This window comes from Parus major, chromosome 8, assembly GCF_001522545.3.
Source record: "Parus major isolate Abel chromosome 8, Parus_major1.1, whole genome shotgun sequence".
Taxonomy (NCBI): domain Eukaryota; kingdom Metazoa; phylum Chordata; class Aves; order Passeriformes; family Paridae; genus Parus; species Parus major.
Window position 1 is genome coordinate 19619228 of NC_031777.1, and position 22640 is coordinate 19641867.

Here is a 22640-nt window from a genome sequence, read left to right on the forward strand (position 1 = left end):
GAGTGAGCAGCCAACATCGAATTCCCACACCAGACCTTTTACTGGCCTTCTGCCCAGGACTGAATTTTGCATTTGCATATTTAATTAGCCTGTTTCAGGACTGAAAACCTTTGGAGTGGATAGGACAAGTTAAATATATCCCACTGTTGTCATGTGCTGTTCCCAGCCTGTGGAAAATTTTGTCCAACCCTAAATATACTTAAACTGGAGAAATTAAATTACACCAGTATGCCAACCCCATTTTCTTGTTACACGAGTCTATTTTTGATTTTCTTTTCTGTGGCAGTTGGAGCTGGGTGCTACAGTCAAGCCCTATAAAACATGATCATTTATACAATTAATACCTAGAGTTTAGTGGTCCTTAGCCACACACTGCAGTAAGCTGGCTAGAAAAGGTTAATGCCGAATCTTCATGGAAGTTAGCAGGATTTAGACTCTAATATTCCTCTAGAATCTCAACACCCACTCCTCTGCATGCTTAAGAAAGTGCATTGCTGCAACCTCAAGGGACATAAAGCTCACGTGGGCCTTTCCCTGAAGAGCTGCTTACGTTGAAAAACCAAACTTAGGCAGGAATCAAAGATTCTTTTCCTCTTCCTCTCTTAAACAGCTTCTCTTCAGATGCTTTGGCCATTGCTTATCCTAGGATCACAGACTGATCTGGATATCCAAAGAGCACCTTCAGGAAGGCACCACTTCCCTGAAGCTATTGCATCCCACCAGCTTTGCCTGAGAATAAGAGTACACTAACCTCTAATCTGTAGTTATATAAATGGGATCTATATATTTAAGGGCTCTTCAAATCAACACTGGTAGATTAACTTTGGTGGTTTTGTCTGAAATGGATAGGAAACACACACCAGTTCTTTCAAGAATCAGAGTTATAGAGGCAGCAGCATCTCCATGGGAGCATTAACATCTTCAGCCAGCACTGGTCTGTGTTGGAGAGTGATAAACCCACATAGAAATGAACAAATTCCCAACACTGAAAATATGTGATGCTATAATTAAAATGGGAAAGAAAAATATTAAACATGTTAGACTGCCTCTAGGTAAAGTCTCAGTCTTCTGCGTGTGTATGATATTATAAATAAAAAAAACAAAGACTATTTTAGCCTAGCCTGCACCAAAGAAAAAAAAATTGCAGTCAGAAGTTATACTTGATTTATTTGATCACAAGTTATTATTGTCAGTTTTCCTGCTTTCCACCTGAATTTCCTTTCACCATTCAGAGAACACCTAGTGGTTGCTAATGTCAGTGCTCGGTTGTGTGTAAAATCTGTTGCTATAAATAAGAAACTAACCCCCATGTCCTGGGAATTGCAAACTTCCCCTTGACTCTCTGCTTTCTTCAACACATGTTGCTTAAACATATTCACCACTGAAACAGTTTTAAAAGACATTTCCCACAATAATGTTTATAAAGCTGATTTTACAGAGCTTTCATACCCAGTGGTTTCACCTGGAAGATGGATATATGGTAAACACCACATTCACCAGAACCAAGTTCAGACAATGTACAGACATTGTGAGAAAAGTAGTGTAGGCACTGTCCAAGCAAAGCACAGGTATTTTCTAACATGCAAACACACAATGTTAGCTTCCCCAAAACCAATGGTAAGAGTACAAATCACATATCCAGCTCTGACCCACAGATTTGGCAAGTTCCTTAAGGAGCTAATGAGCTACCAGTTTTCAAGAAAAGTCTGCATATTTTGCCATTATGAAGGGGATGGAGCAGGAACTTAAAGCAGAAGCATTAAGGAAGGGCAAGGGAAGTCCATGTGAAGTAAAATGAGGCAGACCATGACTGCAAAATCTGTGTGAAAGTACAAAGTGCAGTTTCACTCTCTTTGGGACTGTCACTTCCCTGATGCTTCAGAAAGGGAAACACTGTGGTGGCACATGTCCCTGGAATAGGATAGTGAGACAGAGCTCTGTTTTCCTTGGCATTGTGCTGTGTTGGTGTATTGTGTATTGTACTGAATTCTTAGTTAGGCACATCCTTACAGTTTTGGCAAGACAGCTTCTCCAAGTAAAAACAAATAAACCCCATAATTGTTTGTAAGCCTAAAGATGAAAAGTAAGCAGGAACTTTCTTCTGCTGCTTAGATATTGTCTCATGTGCACTCATTGTTGGGGTTAGGAAAGGCCACAAATCAGGACTCTTCCTCTGAGTATCGTTTTTCTAAGCATTTTGTCATTTACCCTGTTCTCAGGTCAGGATATTGGTGCATAAATCAGCTGCACATTTCTCTTTCGAGAACTTTGAAAAGTAGAAAAGTTTGGGGCAGGTGATTTGGATGTTTGCTACAGCCTCTAGAAAAAAATAGATCCTATAATATTTCTAGAAGCTATTACTGGATTCTTTCTCTTTTAGGACAAGACAGAGCAGTAGAACTAGATCTTTCTGTAGCTGAACTAAGGGATAGCTTTCCATGACAGAGCAGACAAATAAAGAAAAAAACCTCCAAAATCCTATGTAAATGAGTCTACAGATATGCCAGCCAAGTGCTCTGAGGGAATTTTTCTTGCCTCTTTGTAAAGTATTGATTTTAGAATAAAAAGAATGCTTTAAATATCACATCCTGAGCAGGTGTAAACTGAGGTAATTCACGAAATTAATATAACTATATTATTTATTCCAGCAAAAATATCTTTCTTGTATGCAGGTCTATTTTATTTCAGGATATACATTGTCATTTTTGAAAATTTTACTAAAGGGCTTTGGATTAACATGATCTTTCATCCTAATTCTGAAAGCACTTAGATAGTAAAGTAATAAATCCTAATACTTAAAGAAAAGCTTTCCAGAATTTATGTTTAATAAGAGATTATATACAGATGAGTTATTGATTTAGGATATGTTCTCTGACTAAAGATAAATCTGTGGTTTTATTCTTTCAAACTGTACTGTGGAACTCAGAAGTTTGCAGAAAGAACTTGCAAACAAACCAGGGAATTGTAAAATGAGAACAACTGGAAAGCATGAGAACAGCTCATAAATGATATTGTGTCACTGTTTTCCAAACACTGCTCATATAATTGAAATAAAAAGCAATAATTTAATTAAAAAGGTCAAGGTCAAGTTACCTTGCATAACCTGCTTTCATAGTATGCAATCAGAGGATTTGATGCTTGGTAGTAGCTTTCAATTCTTTCCTCAGCATTCTCAGAGTTCTGACTTCTCTGATTCCTCATCAGAAGGCGACTGCTCATGGTTTCTGCAGAGCAGTCCAGGCAGAGCACGAGCTTTGGTTCTCCAATCTAGAGAGAAAGGAAAGCAACAAACATTCAAATACTGGCCCAGTAAAACAGATTTTGTTTGGATAAAACCAAAACAGTCACCAAGGAATTTATCAGCGAATACTATTTGTCTCTGGAGAAATTATGCTTATTAACAAACATCTCTCATTGCAGCAGCACTAAGGGATGCCAGCATTGAGGAGCAAGGCTGTGCTTGCCTGGGCTCTACACAGAGAGATAAAGAGATAGGATCTTACAAATTCTGTCTGCTTGGACTGAAGAGCATCAGTTCATTATTTGCTTGATGCAAACAGTACAGGACTTATGGAATACTTGACTGAGTTCTATTTGTAACCTTTTCTTTGTTCAATTTGTGGAAAGGGAGTGGTAAACTATAGCTTAATATTTCAAGATGCAGTAGCAGGAAGTGTCCACATAAAGTGTACCCACTTGAGATGGAAATGAGTAACAAACAGGCTCAGGGACACCATCAAATATTCACAGGAATACATCCTGTGAGTTACTTTATTTCACACAGTATTTTATGTCCTTGTTTGCAGTGTACCCACATCATTCCTACCCATGCTGTAAAGGAAGGATGTGATACATTCCTCTGCATTTTCAAACTGGCAAGTAATTTCCAAATTCTATGGGAAGCTGATCATTTAATGATGTTTGGCTAGTGCCAAACTAGCCATGGGGGAGAGTCTGTAATTTTCTGTAATAAAAATATATACAGATTTATTTATTTTTATTCTTAGGCCTGGCAAAGATCAGAAATACTAGTCTCTCTCTACATTTGATCATAGATATTGCAGTACTTTAATGGGAAAAAAAGAAATGGCAAGAAAGAGCAGAATGTTCTTTATAGTATTTCAGGAGAGAGCCAAAAGTTCTGAACACAAATCCTCATCATTCTTTCCCTGAAACACTGAAAGATATGTATGTCATTTAGCATAAATCTTGGAATGCACACTGCTCAGGCACAGTACTCTGACACAAGATTTTGTATGAGCAAAAACTGCTGGGCTGAGTCCAAAGCAATAAATTCCACTATCTCAAACAAAATAAAGGTGTTACAGGATCAGTGGGGAAAAAAGTTTATTTTTCCATGCAGTTATGTATTTAATCCTTCAATGACACTCTCAGTCTTTTTCTCATTCCTTCCCTTTCCAGCAGGGATCTGGAAAACCCTTTTTAGGAAAGTGAGAAGTCTTGGAAAAAGATGAATGCTCTTCACACTAGTGACCATTACAAAATCATATTTTTACTCTGGTTGCAGCAAAGAAAATCTAAATGACCAATATATGGAAATTGTCATTGTTGTCTTCGTTGACAGCCCTCAAAGGAAGAAAGGTTCTAAAGGTAAATATTTCATGTCAGGCCTTCTGCATTTGACTGAGCATGTCTGGATTATGTTGACCTTTCTACTACCCTTAATGACTTTCTAAGAGAAGCTGAAGCCAAGGGATTATGTCAGACAGTTCAATGATAGGCTTTTATCTACCCATTTTTTCCACACAGAAAAAATTAATGCTATTAGCTGTAGCAGCACTGAGTTTGGGGATTAAAAAAGCCAATGAGGCAGTTTTAACAGTGCAAGAGACATAGAGAATTTAAAATATATATATTTATGTGTATAACTGGATTAGGATGGTGAGAAGTTATTTCTTCCCTGTTTTACATGAGGAATTCCATGGTCTGTTCTAAATTATAATAGAATAAATAGGAAATAATTCCTTTCATCAGGTGTATCATCACCTTATAATGAAGATATGAAGGAGTCTACTGATTAATAGGGTCAATAATAGCATCTTGCTTGATACCCTCAGTCTGATTTGCTTTTAAAAAATTTGCATGGTTTTCTTAAAAGTTTCAGTATTGATATCTGGAATTTAAACCATTACAGAAATTATCTTTCTTCCAAACTAAACCCCACAAAAAGTAGAAGTAATGCCCTTATCAGGTATTACAGCAATTTTTGCTGCTTTTTTTTTTTTATTATTGTTACAATTTTCCTGACACATTTTAGCTTAAATAATACATACCAAGCAAGTCTAATGTTCTGGGTCTTTACTCTGTCTCACAGGGTACTTCCCACCTGGTGCTGTGGGATATATAATTTAATGATGTTTTTTCACCTTGTAGGAAGACTGAGAAGGGAACAGAGTTTTCTGCTGCTCTAGAATTATGACCGGATAAAAGTACAATTGTATCACAGAAAGGAATTGGGTAAAACTGTCCAGAGAATAAGCCAGTTTTTTTTCTACATAGCTCATTCTGTTTATGAGTCAAGCTCTGAAATATAAGCATTATGCTTGATGTCTTCTAAATAGAACAGGTCTTTGTTAACTATTATAAAGCTTTTTACATATCCTGTAGATATGTAGCACTATTCATCTGTACTTTGCTGCCATTAATTAGTAAGGCCTGATGTACACCTCTTTTCATTCAATTATAATTTAAGAACTTCTCATCACCCTTTGGAAAGAGCTGCAAAGCATTATCTCAAAAATTACACATTTAAAAAAACTTCACAGTCTTCCTGAGCAGCTCACAGCCGGCCTGCGAAAAGTGGATACGAGGCACAACTGGGGTGACTTAGCACATTCAAAATGGTCACTTCAGGTCTTTGTCTTTTACTCCAAATGCAGTCCAGGACTACAGGATCTTTGCTGCTTTCAGGGAACTCCAAGGAGCTCTGCTTCAGCACTGGATGCATTAAGACTTATTTGCCTGGCAATACCTCAGTGCAGGACACTCCAATCTCTAAATCCCACTTCATAATACAGACAAATGTCCACAGGACACAAACATGTATGCCTGCCAGAGAAACAGCACTGCTGAAATAGCTCCTCTTTAGCCACAAAATGAAAGAAATCTCCAGCATCTTTTTAATAGTCTACAGCATTTTATTAAAGGGACTAATAAGTCAACACTTCTGTGAATAGCTTCTATAGCAAATCCCATTGCTCATTATTTTGTCTGGCTTCTATGCCTAAATCTTGCTAGGCTTTTATGGTAATCAACTAAATAAAGCAGCTAAAGGATCAGTAAGAAAACACGGTATTCATTAAAGTTTTATTACCTTATAAACTTGTTTAGGACATTTTTGGAGTGTAATATGATGTAACATATACTAACTATTATCCCTAATTCACCACTTCTTTTCTCCTAAACTCTGGCAGATTCATTCATAGGCTTAGACAGAGTATTTTCTGCAGACTGAGAAATGTACGGCTGAGCCTTCTCACTGGGTCTTAGCACATACTGAGGAAATCGATAACTCTCAGAACTGCCACGCAGGCACTTGCAGAATGCTCTTTTTATGGCTGTGCCACCTGTTACTCATCACAAAAATTAAATCTGTGTTTGGCTGTTTCAAGTGGCAGCAAGCTTTAGCAGAGCTGGCTTACTGGTAATAAATATTAAGTGTGAAGATATGTACTTTTATGAACCTCCATCAGATTGTGCTTGATCAGATTTTCGTGAGTACAGCACTATCCACTAGAACCAGAAAACTGACCCTAAAATGATGTTTTCCACTAAATGTGAACTGTTCCTGGTTTACATTAAATTTAGGTAAAATCAGCCTTTCCTTCTTGTATTCTAGAGTCTGTGTGGTAAGGGCAACAGCCAGATTTGCTGTACTGATGGGATGCCAAAATTTCAGCGATCAGCAGCACAGCCATCCTGGATTTGCTTTTTACATGTCCTTGCTGCAGTCAGCTGAAGAGAGGGACCAAAGCAGCAACAGCATTACAATTGTATGGTCACCTTGCTCTCAAACTCTTCTGCGTCTTTCAGGTCTTGGGGATACCCATCGATCAGGAATCCTTTTGTGTCCCCTAGCTTGGAAACCATGGCTTTCTTCAGTAGCTCTAGAACAATACCCTGTATAGGGAAGAGAGGGAATAAGATGGTTAATTAACAAGAAAGATTGATACCTTTGTTTGTTGCACTGACTTTAATCCTACACCCTTGAAAACACCCCTGTTTGGCTATAAGTAGGTCCTGTGAATGCAGGTGTTTTTCTTGTCCTGCAGGTAACAGGGCACTCTGCTTTTTATTCTCTCAGGACCTACACAAATCTAATGTTGCAATCCATCCAAGATTTCCCAAAGTGCCCTCCAGATAGCTCAGAATATTTCATAGTTTCAAAATGAATATTAATACCTGTGAAACTCTAGAGTACTGCTGCAACATTTTCCAATCTGATTGCATTTTGCTATGTCACTGGTATAATTATATTACATGGAAAGTGACCCCATCTGATCAAACACACTGAAGAGCAAAGCAATCAAAATCAAGCCTGAGCACAGCTTTTAGTTTCCCCTGAGCAGCATTTCCTAGTATCTTTCATTAACAAACACATCCTCTGACCTAGCTGGAATTGCTGAAGACCCACTAAAAGTTGGGACCGTGGACCTGCCATGTGAAAGTCAGATCAAGCTAAGAACAACACCCTCCGCCTTCACAGTCTCCATTAAGCTGCAGTCCAGCTACTCTGGGATGTCAGCCAGCTCTGCAGGGAACTGCTGCAGGTACTGTAATTTAAAATAACTGCCAGAAGGACCAGCTCTGAATCTGAAATGTAACACTATAAAAAGGACATAAAGTTTCTGTTTCCTGTACTTACACTTATATTTTGCAATGCATCTGTCTCACTGTATTTCATGTCTAATTTATTGCCTATGTGAAACATAAAGAAATACTGGAACTGAAAGGGGAAACAAGTGCCATGGATTTGGCAATGAGGAAATGTTTCCCTGAGGTTACACATTAATTTTACTGTAATCATCAGCTCCAGTATCTATTTCCACTGTTTTAGACAATATACCTACCACTGCCTCTGTTTAACCATTAGAACCCCAAATAAAACCATCACTCACGCCAGGCACAGGTTCACCACATCCCACAATGTCTTTGATCAATTTACTTCTCTCTGATAATGATGATAACTCATTTTGGAGAAGATCACTAGTGGACAGGTGAGTAAATCCGTATTTCTTGGCTAACTGTTCACATTGGCTCCCTTTGCCAGAGCCAGGTCCACCTATGCGAGGGAAAAAAATCCCTAGAATTAGAAAAGAACAAAAATCTTCCAATTCTCAAACTACAGCCACAAAGAAAATGGGAGGAAACTGATGACACCGACTATTTTGCAATTTTTTTTTGTAGAGACACTACTGTAGAACAAGTCATACTTCCCTTCCAATACAACTACAGTGCTGACTCAAAAATGTGTTGAAGTTGAAGGAGTCACAACAGTGTGAAATCTCTCATAGAGGAGAACCTGTTCCTAAAACACCGTTACCATGTTAAGGAAAAACATGAAACAGCCTGTGGAAAAGAGTATTTGACTCGGTACATGTTCAGTTTGACATCTGCAACAAATAGTAAATAGCCAAGTAATGTTCACTGCACCACTGTGAGGGAAATAAAAACGAGCTCCCAGCTGCATCTGGCCCATCCTGAGCTCAGGAGCTGTGGAAGAGAGCGGAGGGGAAGGGCTCTAGCCCGGGGGAATGCTGTGGGTGTCCTCCGTGCAGGAATGGCCCCTCCAGCCTGTCCTGCAGCCTCGGGCCTCCAGCGCAGAGCCCCGGAGCTCTGCCTGCTCCGCTCCGCACGGCCAGCGCTGCCGGGCCCAGCTCCTCCGCGGGGGCGGCGTGGAAAGCCAAAGGCCCCTCTCTGCAGGCTCCCGTCGAGGCTTCGCAGCCACCCCCGCCCGGCCGGAGAGAAGGACAGCCCGTGGAACCTGCTGGAAGCCACTTGTCGGGTGTCCCACCGCGGTGACTTCAGCGCTGCTGGCACAGCTGAGGTGAGGCCGTGAGGCGCCAATGTCGGTGCCAGGGCCTGGGGGGCGGGAAAGCAAATTGCTGCTGTCACTTTGTGGAGAAAATCTCCCTGCGTGTAGCAGCAATTTTACAGCCTTTGATGGATCTATTCAGAAGATCTACTGCAGCAGGAGGTAATTATAGCCTTGGAGGGAGACAATGCTCAAACTCTTTTCAGTAAAGCTTTTTCAGTAGGTGACCTGTGTTATTTATCAACTGTTGGGACTTGCAGGTAGGGCTACACAGCCCTGCTACGTGCATTTAAGGTGCTAGAAAATATATGTGGCTTTCCTGTTTCCTTATCTTTTCACAAACAAATATTGGAATAACATGTTCACAATAGAGCAAATTTAGCACCGTCTCTGCCTCACTTGAACTTTCTTCTAACTGTTGCATTCAATGTAAGAAATAATTGCTTAGAGCATATAATTTTCAGAGACATTACAGTACTGTAGCTGAGACTAAAAATTGGGTCATAAAGGAGGAGCATCAAAGGAAAGGGTTTGTCTTCTGTGATCTGCAGTCTTTCACTTCAGCTTCACAAGGAGAATGACCTGGCTGTGGTGTGAGAATCACACCTGTGCTACAGTTTTCTAGAACTACTTTTGTTGAGGGCTTATCTTCTGACCAGTGTCGGTTGTGTGTTGTTTTTCTATTGCTATAATACAAAGTACATTATTGTTTTGTAAAAACACTAGTTGAAAGAAAACAAGGAAAAAATAGGAGTGGCTATAAAGAAACAGATGTAGGAAAATTACAGGCAACTTACCAGTAATGAATCCCTTAAATATCTGAGTGGCAATTAATTGTATTTCTGGCCTGTTTTGGGGTTTTTTTTATATCAGTAAGTTTGTTTACACATTTTGTCTTCTGGCCTTGAATATGCTAACAGTGCAGTAATTTAATCCTATTTATTTGGTGTATATATACAGTATTAAAAACCCTCAGCTATAAAGACTGTTGTATTCCTTTAGTTATATAACTGTTTCTCTTCTGAATGCAGAACCCAATGAGAAGTTTCATAATTTCTCTTCGTATACAAAATAAACCAGATCTCTTTTCAGAAATAACAATACAAGGACATTTTTGGTTTTTTAGCAGGTAAATATTCAGAAAATTTTATGTGCTTCTAATACCTTTGTGTGTTAGGATTTTAAAAGAGAGCACTGTCAGAATGGCACAATATGCAGGGCATACACCATAATGAGTGTGCCTCCAAAACATTAATTAAAATGACCGTTTTTAATAGAAGAGTTCAAACAAAGCAGAGATTAATATGTTGAGCTTTTTAAAGAGTAAAAAACATACTTGAGTAAGTTATGTGCTAAAAATGGTAGTTTTTATGGCCACTGGTATTAATTTAGATTCATCTGATGAGTAGCAAAGCATCCTACTGCTTGACAAATGCATACAGCCCACTTTATCAAGTCTTGTGCTTTCTTATTCATGAATGAGACCACAGTTCTTGCTTGGCATGATCTGAGAAGAGACTGAATTCCCCAAGAATTCTGCATTGAGGGCTGAGCACAACTTGGCCTTTACACCAGTATTAATTTACATGTCTGAAATTAAAGTATTATCTTGTCTCTCTCTGAAGTTCCTTAATGTGACTGAAAAAGAGCTATTCAGGTGGGAAAGGATATGAAAGTGCATTTTCTTATTAATTAGGTGTTTCCTTCTTGCTCAGAGTATATACTTAAAAGACTGCTACATAAGCAGCTTTAACAGCAAATTAATCCTGCAGCCATGAAGCTCACAATCACTTTGTAGTGTTACAAAAAAATTGTACCTGTTCTTTTATTGGATATTTTTCTTAAGTCTATTCATTTTTCTAAAGCAAAAAATTACATTAAGAAAGTTTATCTGAAATAACAGCTGCATGTGAAACATGACAAAGGCTAACAGAAAGATTTTTTCAGTTAAGACTTCACTGCAACTTGTTACGCTGTTTTTCATATGGAAAATACTCTGGGCATTGAAAAAGGTAATCAAGCTTTTCCAATGGCTCAGTTGTTAGCAGAAAAATATATTCCCACTTTTCTTGTGAAGGTGTAAGATTCTTTGTGAATACTGTCATTTTTTCTGTATGCTGTCATCTTGTACTCTGCCTACGTATACTTTGGAAAAAAAAAAAAGTGTTGGTTCATGGTATCTTGTTATTCAGATTAATCATGTTGTCTTCCACCTTCTATGTATGACATGAAGAGAAACAGCTAAAGCCTAGAAAACAACCAGAGGAATTATGATTATGATGTCACCTGTAGGACAATACCAGAACTGTTCTGGTAGAACAACACCTGTAGAACTACCAGAACTTCTTCAATATTAGCATGCTTTTGTATTTCCCTAGTATTGCTCAGTGCAGTACACATTGCTTTAAAGCTCATTTGGTCATTCAATAAAAATAAAAAAAATTGCAGGTGAAGAAATTAAGAACATTGTATTAATCAGTGGTTATTCTTGGAAACAGAACTCTCTGAGTGTCCCTTTGTGCTTTTTGATACAAATAGTAAGCAAGAATGTGGAACCAGAGTACTAACACAGAAATTAAATGCAGTTCTCTATTGCTTTTCTGCAGACAAGGCCAGATTAAAAGGTCTATGCAATTCCTTTGAGCAGTATTTCCTTCCATTATGTTGATTCATCGGCTTGTGAGAGGGGATATTCTGGTAAATAACTTTCTGGCAGTGCTGCTGACTTAGGTGGCTACTTTTCCCCATTCAATTATTGACTGCAGAAATGCTTCACAGAGAATTCTTCAAGGGGAGAAAAAGACTCGTCTCAGTGAGTGGGGTAATGACCAATTGCCCAAGCAGCACTTCTGGGTGTTCAACTGCAGTCAGCCCTCGATCAGTCAAAGGTCTCAGCTCTCCTGCCTGAATCTCCCCCAGACGGAGAAGGCCAAGGCGCCTGGGCTTGTGTCTCAAATGTACCACTCTGACCTACAGCACAACATCACCAGCAGATGAAGTAAGGATGACAGAGTGAGCTGGGACTGCTGCTGTGAGTGAACAGGGCCAGGAATAAGCAATATGAGCAGTGCATGGACCAGCTTTGCTATCAGAAATACTGGTAGAGCAAAAGTGTCATGTAGACAGACTGAGATGCCTCTATTTTAAATCTTACAACTTTATCATATACCAAAATATCATGAGCATTTATATAAAATGCCAGCAGTAAGATTTACAAGACAGTCCCACCATTTATTTTAAAATGTTTCAATTTCAAGACCTTGTTATCATAATGAGTATCATCCCTGTATCAGGGAGAAGTGCCTGCAGGGGAAACCTAGCTGCACAAGGGAGCCTCAGAAGTCTGAATTGAAACCAAAATAGCCTCAGTCAATCTATCCCTAAATTCAAGCAAAAAAATTCTGGAGGACTTCATGAGTTTGGCAATTATATCAATGCTACTTGGATTATATAGACAAGTAAAAATAAGCCTTAACTTCAGAATATGGCATTTGAAGGCTTTTCAATAGCATCTCATCTGTTGTTCACAATTTATTTTAATCTAAGTGAAACCATACAGAAATTGTTCTATTATTTAACAACAACAAGCCCTCAACACTTTGTATTTCTTTTTTTCTGAGAAATTATTTTTATTAGAAAACAATGTGTTGCATGTTTTGGCAGAGTGATGCAATAGCCTGGGACGTCATTGAGTTTTCATCCTTCTTAAAAATAATATGAAGTTTATTTCATGGGAAGTCAGGGAAATCAGCCTTCCACAGCATCTACAGTTAGCTTGGATTGTCTGGGGGTTTAATTATCAGTACTGCTCATTCTGTGCTTCTCTAGATTCCAGAAGGAGCTGCAATACAGGTATTGTAGCATAATATAGGTTGGAAGGGATCTCATCTGGTTAAACTTTATACTCAAAACAGGCCTAAATTAATGATAAATTGAATTTGGTTATGCCGTTCAAGGTCTGACATACCTGGGACAAATAGAGACTTTGAACTTTGTGATATATTTACTTACTGAACTTTGGTGTGTGTGCAAGAAGCTCTTGTCTGCAGCTGGTAATGTCTACTTCTAGGTGTAAATGGTGAGAATATCTTCAGTGTCAGCTGGAAAGCTGGTCTTTCTCACATTGAGCTTTAGCAATTACCAGCTTTAGATCATCAGCAAGAATATAACAAAGATTCTGTACAGGCAAGTGGTTACATTAGCTAAGCTTTAAACACCTCATTTACAAGTCAGCAGGGAGTTTGTCTCTGATCCAAAGTGCAGAAAGATTCCTGAAACCTCCTTTCCTGAAACATTTGCTTACAGCCTCAACCGAATCCAAATGTTTTCTGAAGCTCCTGCAGAGGCCAGGGAGGGGTAATGCTCCCAGAAAGTTACTTTCTGGATGGAATATGGAATATTGCAGTAGTTAAGAATTAGAAGATCATTCATCACTCATTGTGGTTAAAATTGATGACATAGGGTTTTTTATTTGGGTTTTTTTTTTTGTCTTTTAATGACTGGCAATAATTACTTTAGTTTTGAGTATTTATTAGAGTATCATCCAATTTTATCTTTGTGCCTCTTTATACTTTTTTTTTCCTCTTGAATTTTACTTTACTAGCCAAATTTATCTTTGTTTTGCCTCTTATTATCCTGCTGTTATCTCCTGTATTTTTTACTTGCTGGTACTCTTTCTCTGCTTTACAATATTAATAGAACATTGACATTGTTGCTTAATTAATCCAGCTTGACTGTTATTCCATTTAATTCCTACATTAGGTTTAATGTAAACTCTTGCTAATTAGATTATTTCTTTTTCTTTCCCTTTTTTGAAAATTTTCAAGAGTAATTAGTGCGGGAGGGAACTGCTTGTTTTTTTCCCTTTGTCATAAACAGTATATCTGTTGTTACCTGTTGTCAGGTATGGCAGGTGGTGCATTTATTTTGATTTTTTTTGTGAACTTCTTCAAATGTACATCTTTAAAATTCTACCTTTAAAACACCTCTATAAGCATCTTTTTATTTCCTCATGAAATAATACACACCTATGTACTGAGTATGACACCTGAGCCCAATGCGGTTTTTGCCATTCCAGTATCCTACAGCAGCCTGCTCTAACCCAGCTTTTCTGCTCTCTCTAGTCGAAGTATCATGGGCTGAACATCTCTAGCAGTGCTCACTACAGCAGAGTCCTTAACCACTGACATCTGGGCCTTTTTTTCCTTCTCCCCATCCCCAACAATTTTGTTCTGCTCCTGTGAGATTTCTTCATATTTTTCTTTCTCTCTTGTACCATTCACAGTGATCAGATTTCAGCTCTTGACTGATGTGTGGGGTAACTTCCTGCCTGCACAAATGTGTGCATTTGGGTAATGTGTATAATGCTGAAGCTGGAGTGCCTGTGGATCAGCAGGTGATCCATGCAGATTTACCTGCCTGAAGAGGACACAAGGCAAAAGAGCTTGTGGCCACTCCAGCTTAGCTGCTGCAAGAAATCTGTCTCTGGCAAATGCCGTTTACTTCCACTGCCAAAGTGGAATAAGGTCAAGATTTTGCCAACAAATGAGTAACCATGGGGGTCTCATGTAGTTCAAAAAACCCCAACAAACCCACAGAAAAAACTCACACTCTTCTTACAAGACTTTAAGAAACTTTTTCAGGTGTACAAGAATCAGGGGGTGGAGATGTAGGTATTTTGGGTAAAAGTATAAATCATTCTAGATAATTTTTTGAAAATTAACCCATGTTTTTGGACTTAATAAAACTTTTCATGATAAGATTTTTAACAAAGAAATCTGAGTTTTGATTAAGGCACAATTTAACTCTGCTCCCAGGAAGCATTTACTAGAAAATCTGAGCAGGAATAACTAGGAAAAAGGTTTGGCTTCAATTTTAAGCTGCAAGATGGCTACTAGATTTCCTATAAAAATTAATGAAAATTTAAAATCACTCTTTATAAAATAAAAAGATTCTCAGAGACAGATGAAAAATATGCTTTGCAATGGACAATTTCAGAGGCCAAATTCCTTGAGTGTGTTCTCCTTTTTTTTTCTTACAAATCTATTTGTACAAACCCAAATGGTTTGGTTTGGTTTTTTTTTAATAGGTTATACAAGACAGAGAGAATTGAAATTTTGCACTGTAGTGAACAGCAGGAAGGTGTACTTCAGTAAGCATAGATTAGTTTGCTTAAAGACTGAAAATCAGGTGTTATACACCCTCCCGTTAAAAAAAGTGAACTCTTTAGTAACCTCATTTTACTTTTTCAAACACATAACAGTTGAGTTGCAATAAATTGAGTCAACTTGTATTTGGCATAAGAGAATGTGAGATAATACTGCAACATGAGAACACTGTTTTATAGAATCTTTTAGGTTGCTAGGAATGTCTTGGAATCATTTAGTCAAACAACTGTGGTACACCAGGATCAGCTACAGCAGGTTGAGCTGAACTCTGTCAGGTTGGATTTTGAACATCTCTAAGGATGGAGACTCTACAGTTTCTGGGCAACTTGTTCCAGTGTTTGACTACTCTCATAGTAAAAAAGTGGTTTTCATGTTCAGGTGAAATGTAATGCATTTTAAGTTGTCTCCATTTTCTCTTGTCCTGTCACTGGGCACTACTGAGAAGATTCAGGTTCCCTCATCTTCATTCCCTCCCATCGGGTAATTATTTATACTTAATGTTAAAATCATCTGGAGCCTTCTCTTCTCCAGGCTGAATAGTCTCAGGTCTCTCACCCTCCCCTCAAATGAGGGATGCTTCTATTCTTCAAACATCTTTGTGGTCCTGCACCACACTCCAGTAAATCATTAACTTTCTTTTAATGGGAGCCCAGACTGGACACAATATTCCAGGTGCATCCATGGCAGTGCTGAATAGGGTGTGAGGATCATCTCCCTCAACATGCAGATTTTGATATGTGTTTTGATGCTTCCTGAATTCTGAATGAAACTTCCATTCACTTTTTAATTGATTTAGTTTTATGTAAAATCCCCCATGTTCTGATATCTATCCTTAGATCCTTGGAAATGTGTGTTCCTGCTCTGGATTGTAAAGCAGTTCTAAAAACTGCTCAATACAAAAGCAATTATTCTTTCCAAGTAATTAGTATCAAGCTTTAAGATCAATCTTCTGGTTATAATTTGTTTTAAAAGACTGCTCTAAGTTTATGCTAATTATATTACTCACATTCATGTGAAAAGGGGCATTAACATGGTGCTTTTAGTCTGTGGATTTCCAAAAGCGATATAAAGTCAACCCAGAACCTGCAAAGCCTCAGTGCTAAGGAGCATGCCAGGTGAGCAGCCTGTTGGCTTTTAGCACAATGCTGAACACGTGCAGAACCAAAACCTTTATTTAACAGAAGTTGCCTCACAAATAAGGAAGGGAAGAGACCTGATACTTTTTCAGCCAGATCTTAAACTTCTGAGTTATAATGCAATTCAGTAAAATTGTAATTAATGCTGGTGAGCAGCTTTGGTGTGGGAAGTCACACAACTCAACTGTAACTGCAAAAGAACTATGTTTACTTTGAACATATTCACAATCAAACAAGCTGCCTGCTCTGAGCTTTACACAACTATTGATAGTATGGTTAGACACAAGTTAACTACATGTTATTAAATCCTAACTCCCTTTCAAAAGATTAAACTGATGTTGTAGAAGAAATATTCTCAGCCAATCTATTTCACTAAATAAATAAATCACATAATCAAAGCTAAATAACATGGGAATATTCAAATGTAGCAGTTAAATTAGGAATCCTACTTACCGACAACAAAAATGATGTTTGATTTCCTTAGATCTTCTGAAAAATCTAAAATGAAAATAAAAATTCTTTAGTGGCAAGAGCTACTAATTTTAATGTCAGCTACTTACCACACCAAATTGTATAACACTCATGCAAGGGGGTCTGATTTTACTAGTTTTACTTTCTGCTATTAAAATATATATATATATATACTTTCTCCATTCCAAAAGGAGCTATTATCAGCAAGCCTATTAATCTCTCAGTTTCATAGTTGTCATTGCAGATATGATAAAGACATTTTACTTGAAAATAGACCTTGCAATACACATCAGTTCTTTAAAAAAAGAAAGAGGAAAAAAAGAAAGAAGCAGATTCATCTTGATGTAATAATGTGATGCAATGCTTCCTCAGCCACTGCGGTTTCTACTGAGTATATTGTTACATTGTAATTGCTATAGAATCTTGTTCATCTCCCATTTAAATCTTATGCTCTCTGAAATGTAGTTCTAAATTCCTCTGAGCCTCAAATTCAGCCAAATAATGACAATCTTAGTTGAAATCCAGGCAATGCATACACTCACCAAAACTATGGTATGTATTACAGCTTTGCCTTTAACTGAAAGTGTATCTTTTGAAATAGCAATTCCTTCTGAGTCCATCAGTCATTGCACTGATTATACCAGTACAGAAAATGATCTTTCACCATGTGAGCCTGCTGAAATTTTATTTTATCTTTGAGTTAATCACTTACAAGACACAAATGTGATTGTGTTAATCATATACAGGACACCTCATACAATTTTGGGGTTTATTTTGTGGTGTGTAGGTCTCTTATTACAAAACATCATTAGTCATGAAAAGTTTTTCTTTATCCTTTTATTCCTCTTAGATTCTTAGCACCTCATACTTTCCAAGGAGACTTTCATAACTGCCAATTTCTGAAAACATCTCTATGATGTTCAATGCTGATTAACAGTATTATTTTCTAATAAATTTGGATCCATTGGCCAAAAGAGTATAGAAACATCTTTAACAAACTTTAATTTTTCATTCAAAGAGAATTCACATGACAAAAATCCCATGAGGCATGAAGTTCACAATATAAATAACCTGAATTCACTTTACTTTCGAAATAACTATTTAAATAACGGGAAATCAAAGGTTTCAAAATTAAATGGCAATTGACACTGAAAAAGAAACTCACCTCCTGTGCTCTCATAACCAGAAAAACTTGACTGATCCTCCTCCTGTTAATTAAGCAATTGACAAATTGAAATGGATAGTCTGCATAGTTTGCATTTCTTCTTATATCTGCTTATCTGTATATTTTAATATATTATCTCTCTAAGCTCTCAGTTTGAATCTATGTTGAGATGTGGTTTACAGTGCCACAGAAATGCTGTTAGTGTGGTTTTGGTTGCTAGAACACGAGCACAGAGAACCCAAGACACCTTGAGATGATTCACTATCCCATAAAACGAATGGAGTTCCTCAGGGTTGGGAGTGAGGGCTGGTGTTGTTTAACCTCTTTGTTGGTGACATGGACAGTGGGACCAAGTGCACCCTCAGCAAGTTTGCCTATGACACAAAGCTGTGCTCGAGGGTAGGGCTGCCATCCAGAGGGAGCTGGGCATGCTTGAGAGGTGGGGCTGTGTGATCCTGACAAAGTTCAGGGCCAAGTACGAGGTACTGCTGTGTCAGGGCAGTCCCAAGCACAGTTACAGCCCGGATGGAGAATGGATCCAGTGCAGTCCTGGGGAAAAGGACTTGGGGTTATTTGTGGATCATGATCCATCAGGGTGCATTTACAGCCCAGAGAGCCAGCTGTGGCTGGGGCTGCACCAAAGGCAGCGTGGGCAGCAGGCTGAGGGAGCGGATTCTACCTCTCTGCCCTGCCCTCGTGAGACGCCACCTGGAGCGCTGCACCCGCCTCTGAGGCCCCAGCATAAGGACAGGGACCTGCTGGAGTGAGTGCAGATGAGTTCACAAAGATGCTCAGAGGGCTGGAACACCTCTCCTGGGAACACAGGCTGAGAGCTGGGGTTGTTCAGCCCAGAGAGGTCTCTGCAGAGACCTTACAGCAGCCTCCCAGACCTGAAAGGGGCCTGCAAGAGAGCTGGAGAGGGACTGTTTCCAAGGACATAGAGTGATAAGGGGGAATGGCTTTAAACTGAAAGACAGTAGGTTTAGATTAGATCTTGGTAAGAAATTCTTCACTATGAGAATAGAGAGGCACTGGAATGTGTTTCCCAGAGAAGTTACAGATGACTCATCCCTGGAAGTGTTGAAGGCCAGGTTGGATGGGGCTTTGAAAAACCTGGTCTAGTGGAGCATATCCCTGCCTACTGGGAGATTGGAACAAAATGATCTTTAAGGTCCCTTCCAACCCAGGCCATTCTCTGCTATAATACTGGTTTTGTGAGGAATGACACTTCAGTGTTCAAATGCCCAGTTTCCACATGATATATAAGCAACCAATATGTTGAATTTCTTCCAAAGTAACTATGGTATGATCAGCTGTTAATAGTGAGAAAGCACTATTGGAGAAAACTTCTAAAAGTGAACTATAATATAAAGATGGTATTAGTCTTTGATCTCAAATAACTTAAATGTGTTTACCTGCTGAATGCAACACAAACTACAGGTTGTTATAAAGGCTGTTGAACTACTTGGAGGGACTACACCAGGGAAATGAAGGATGTGGCATGTTCTTTCTCCTGAGATTTAGCCACTTAAAATTATTTTGTCACTTACTGTATATTACAGTCAATGAAAAATTACAAATACTGGTTAGCAACACTGTCAGAATGGGAATTCTTTATTCTGATAAGTGATAATTACATATATGCTGGACATAGTCTAGGTTATGAGGTGTCAATATACTCACACCAACTATGCTTTAGCCTGGTCTGTAAAATATCAATAACAGCATTGACAGTAACGCATCCTCATGTGACAGTATTACATCATCAGCACGAAACATGTTACATGAGTCATCTCAGTAACATATGGCTATCAAACCATAGCTTGTGACAGCACAGCTCTCAGAAATAGCCACCTTTAAATGTGTAGAGCTGCAGGAATAGATGAAGTGACATGAACTGCAAGGTGACTGGAATGGGTAAACTACTGCCCACTGTAATTGCAGGGTTCATGCAACAGGTTTCTCCTTGTGTTCCCGTCATCACTGAAACTGAAGTACTCTTCATTAGGCTGAAGTACCATTACATTGGTTACACAAATTATTTTCATTTTTTGATTCACAGTAATTCTCAGCCTATTACACTGCAGCAGAAGAATTGCCATCTTAAAAAAAAAGAAAGCTGTCATTTTCAAATGAGAGATTAATCTCTTTCCTATATTTTAAGTGATAGTATTAACCCTACATCCTTTATTTTTGGATGTAATAATACAGTAAAATAATTGACCCTGCAAAGGATATATTGCATACAAAAGGCTTCATTTTAGATTCTACTTCTTATAATACCTTTGAAAGTTTATAGATCAAAATCATTTTAGGCACTACATTTAGAGTAAAATTCCTTTAAAAATCAGGATCAGAATTCCAGGTTTACAGTCAAATTAAAGAATTGGAAGCAGCATTACTTCTCTCAAGTTTTGCTTTTGTTTTCCCTTATGACTGCAGACTGAAACTGCCTCCAACCAGTTTTTGTGCTGGTCTGGGTGAGGAGCTAGATGTGCTGTTTGGTTTGAGGTTCCTTGCAAAGCGTGACAGTCTGACACCCAGTTTAATGCACTCCCCTCGTGTTTACAGTTGACAATACCCATTTCTGACTGAGTCTTTCGAGCAAGTAGGTCTCTAAACTGCGGATGGCTTGACCTGTATCGGGCTGAAAACACTGCTCTGCCTGTTACCAGAGTGCTTTGGAAAACAACTGTGGGATTTAGCAAGTGATCACATAAAGCAAAGTCCCTCCAGTTAGACAGCAAATGGTATTTGTCACCACATTGCCACCAGCAATACAGTGATTTAGCAGCAGTCTCTGTATTCTCACTATAGTTGTTTCCATGCACTTGAAAGCAAAGTGAGGAAGATTACATCTTATAATGATCTCCGAAGAAAGATGGGTAGTCAAATGCCTTTACAGTGAAGTTGCATCTCCAAATATTATCCAAATATCCATTAGTAGAGCATAGCTGTCTGTGTAACTTCTTAAACAATATCAACAGTACATTAAAATAATTGCTAAATAGAGAAATTTGCTACATATAAAGAATCACTTATTTGACATTTGTCTTTAGAGCTGGAAAACCCAGGCTTTTGACTGCCATTTTACTTGTCATTTATGTTGTAATTAGTAAATACCTGACTGGTAGTAGATACTTCATTGGTTAATGAGTTTTCAGTTACTGTCATTGCTAGGTTGTAAGGTAAGTCCACAGAATCATAGAATCATTTGGGTTGGAAGATCATCTAGTTCCAACTCACCTAATTTCTGTAATAGCAAACTATGACAGAAAGTCTCAGCAAATAATAATGGAATGATACATAATTATTCAGAAGTTTCAATTTTGCTGCTAATGAATCAGTACTCTTAAGGCATATCAATAAAATAGATTTAATTTTCTTAGCTAACGAAGGGGCATTTTCTTCATTAGGACTTAGTGTCAGCTGTTGTGAATGTCAGTTACTTGATGAAATGAGAAAGCTTTCCTGTTACCCATTAATAACTTCTGCTCCAGTCCTGGTGTGTTTTAGTTGGGGTTTTGTTTTTTTGTTTTATATCGAAAAGATTTCTCCCTTATCACCTCATTGTTGTTTGAATGCTTCTAGAAAATAGTAGTGAAAAGTGCCTGATATATTTTATTCAGATTTCTAACAGATATAACAGGAGTTTCTCCTCCATATTTACCAAAGATGATAAATTATCACAGATAAAGGAGAAAAGAGGCAGTAGAATGAGAATGAATTTAAAATACAGTATGACTGCTGCTTAAAATCATGCTCAATTTTCAAGTTTGAATTTGAGAATGTAAATACTCCAAGGAATGTTTCAGACACAAATTATTTAAACAAATAAAAATTACATGTTTCTTTGCTGGTTTTATGAAAGGGCAGTGCTCCCTGGGAATGGATTTTATGAGCCATACTATTAAATTTGATTTATACTTCAAATCAATTTTTGAGCCTGAGTTGCTTTCTGCAAGCTGAGTGTTAAAGTATGCCTCTGGAAAGCAGAGGTGGCTGTGCTCTGACCTTCTCTTCCCCAGAACTAATAAATAAGGTAAGACACACCAGGAATACCTTCACACTTCAAGGCTTTTTTTTTCCACTGCAAGACAAATTTTCTTCTTCATACTGCTCAGCAGAGTGGAGTTATTTGTGTAAAAAAGGACTAATAGAAGTTAAGATGAGGACAGAGTGCTAATGTTTTTGAGGTGATTTTTGTTTGTTCAGAATGCATACAACTGCAAAATCATCAGTGTTCATAATAGCAGCAAAATTCTGAAAGATGAGATCACTGTGATTCCTGTTTAATTCTGGGTTTCTAGCAAAGACAAAACTGCCATTATCTCTTGTGAGGACAGACTGAGGTAGCTGGACATGTTCAGTCTTGAGAAGAGACCTAATCAATATCTGTCAGTATCTGAAGGGAGGTGTCAGAGGATGGACCAGGCTCTGCTCAGTGGTGCCGAGCAATGGGACAAGAGGCAACAGGCAGAAACTGATGTGCAGAAGTTGCACCTGAACAGGAGGCAGAACCTGACTGTGCAGGTGACCAAGCACTGGCACAGATTGCCCAGTGAGGTGTCGGATTCTCCCTCACTGGAGATTTTCAAGAACCATCAGATGTGATCCTGTACTGTGGGCTGTGGGATGACTGTGCT

General features: G+C 38.3%; 2 protein-coding genes across 2 annotated transcripts in view; one reads left to right on the forward strand and one right to left on the reverse strand.

Annotated features, from left to right (window-relative positions):
• AK5 (adenylate kinase 5) overlaps positions 1-22640 on the reverse strand; it is an 81236-nt gene that overhangs the window by 6136 nt on the left and 52460 nt on the right. Inside the window, exons 8-12 of the mRNA XM_015635792.3 lie at positions 17995-18037; positions 16812-16856; positions 8139-8302; positions 7024-7140; positions 3094-3267 (exon numbers count right to left, since the gene is read on the reverse strand). Coding sequence (XP_015491278.1) covers positions 3094-3267; positions 7024-7140; positions 8139-8302; positions 16812-16856; positions 17995-18037 — 543 coding nt within the window. The remainder of the gene's footprint in view (positions 1-3093; positions 3268-7023; positions 7141-8138; positions 8303-16811; positions 16857-17994; positions 18038-22640) is intronic.
• Positions 9158-22640, forward strand: part of PIGK (phosphatidylinositol glycan anchor biosynthesis class K) — a 148031-nt gene continuing 134548 nt past the window's right edge. Inside the window, exon 1 of the mRNA XM_015635796.3 lies at positions 9158-9217. The gene's annotated coding sequence lies outside the window, so the exon portion shown is untranslated. The remainder of the gene's footprint in view (positions 9218-22640) is intronic.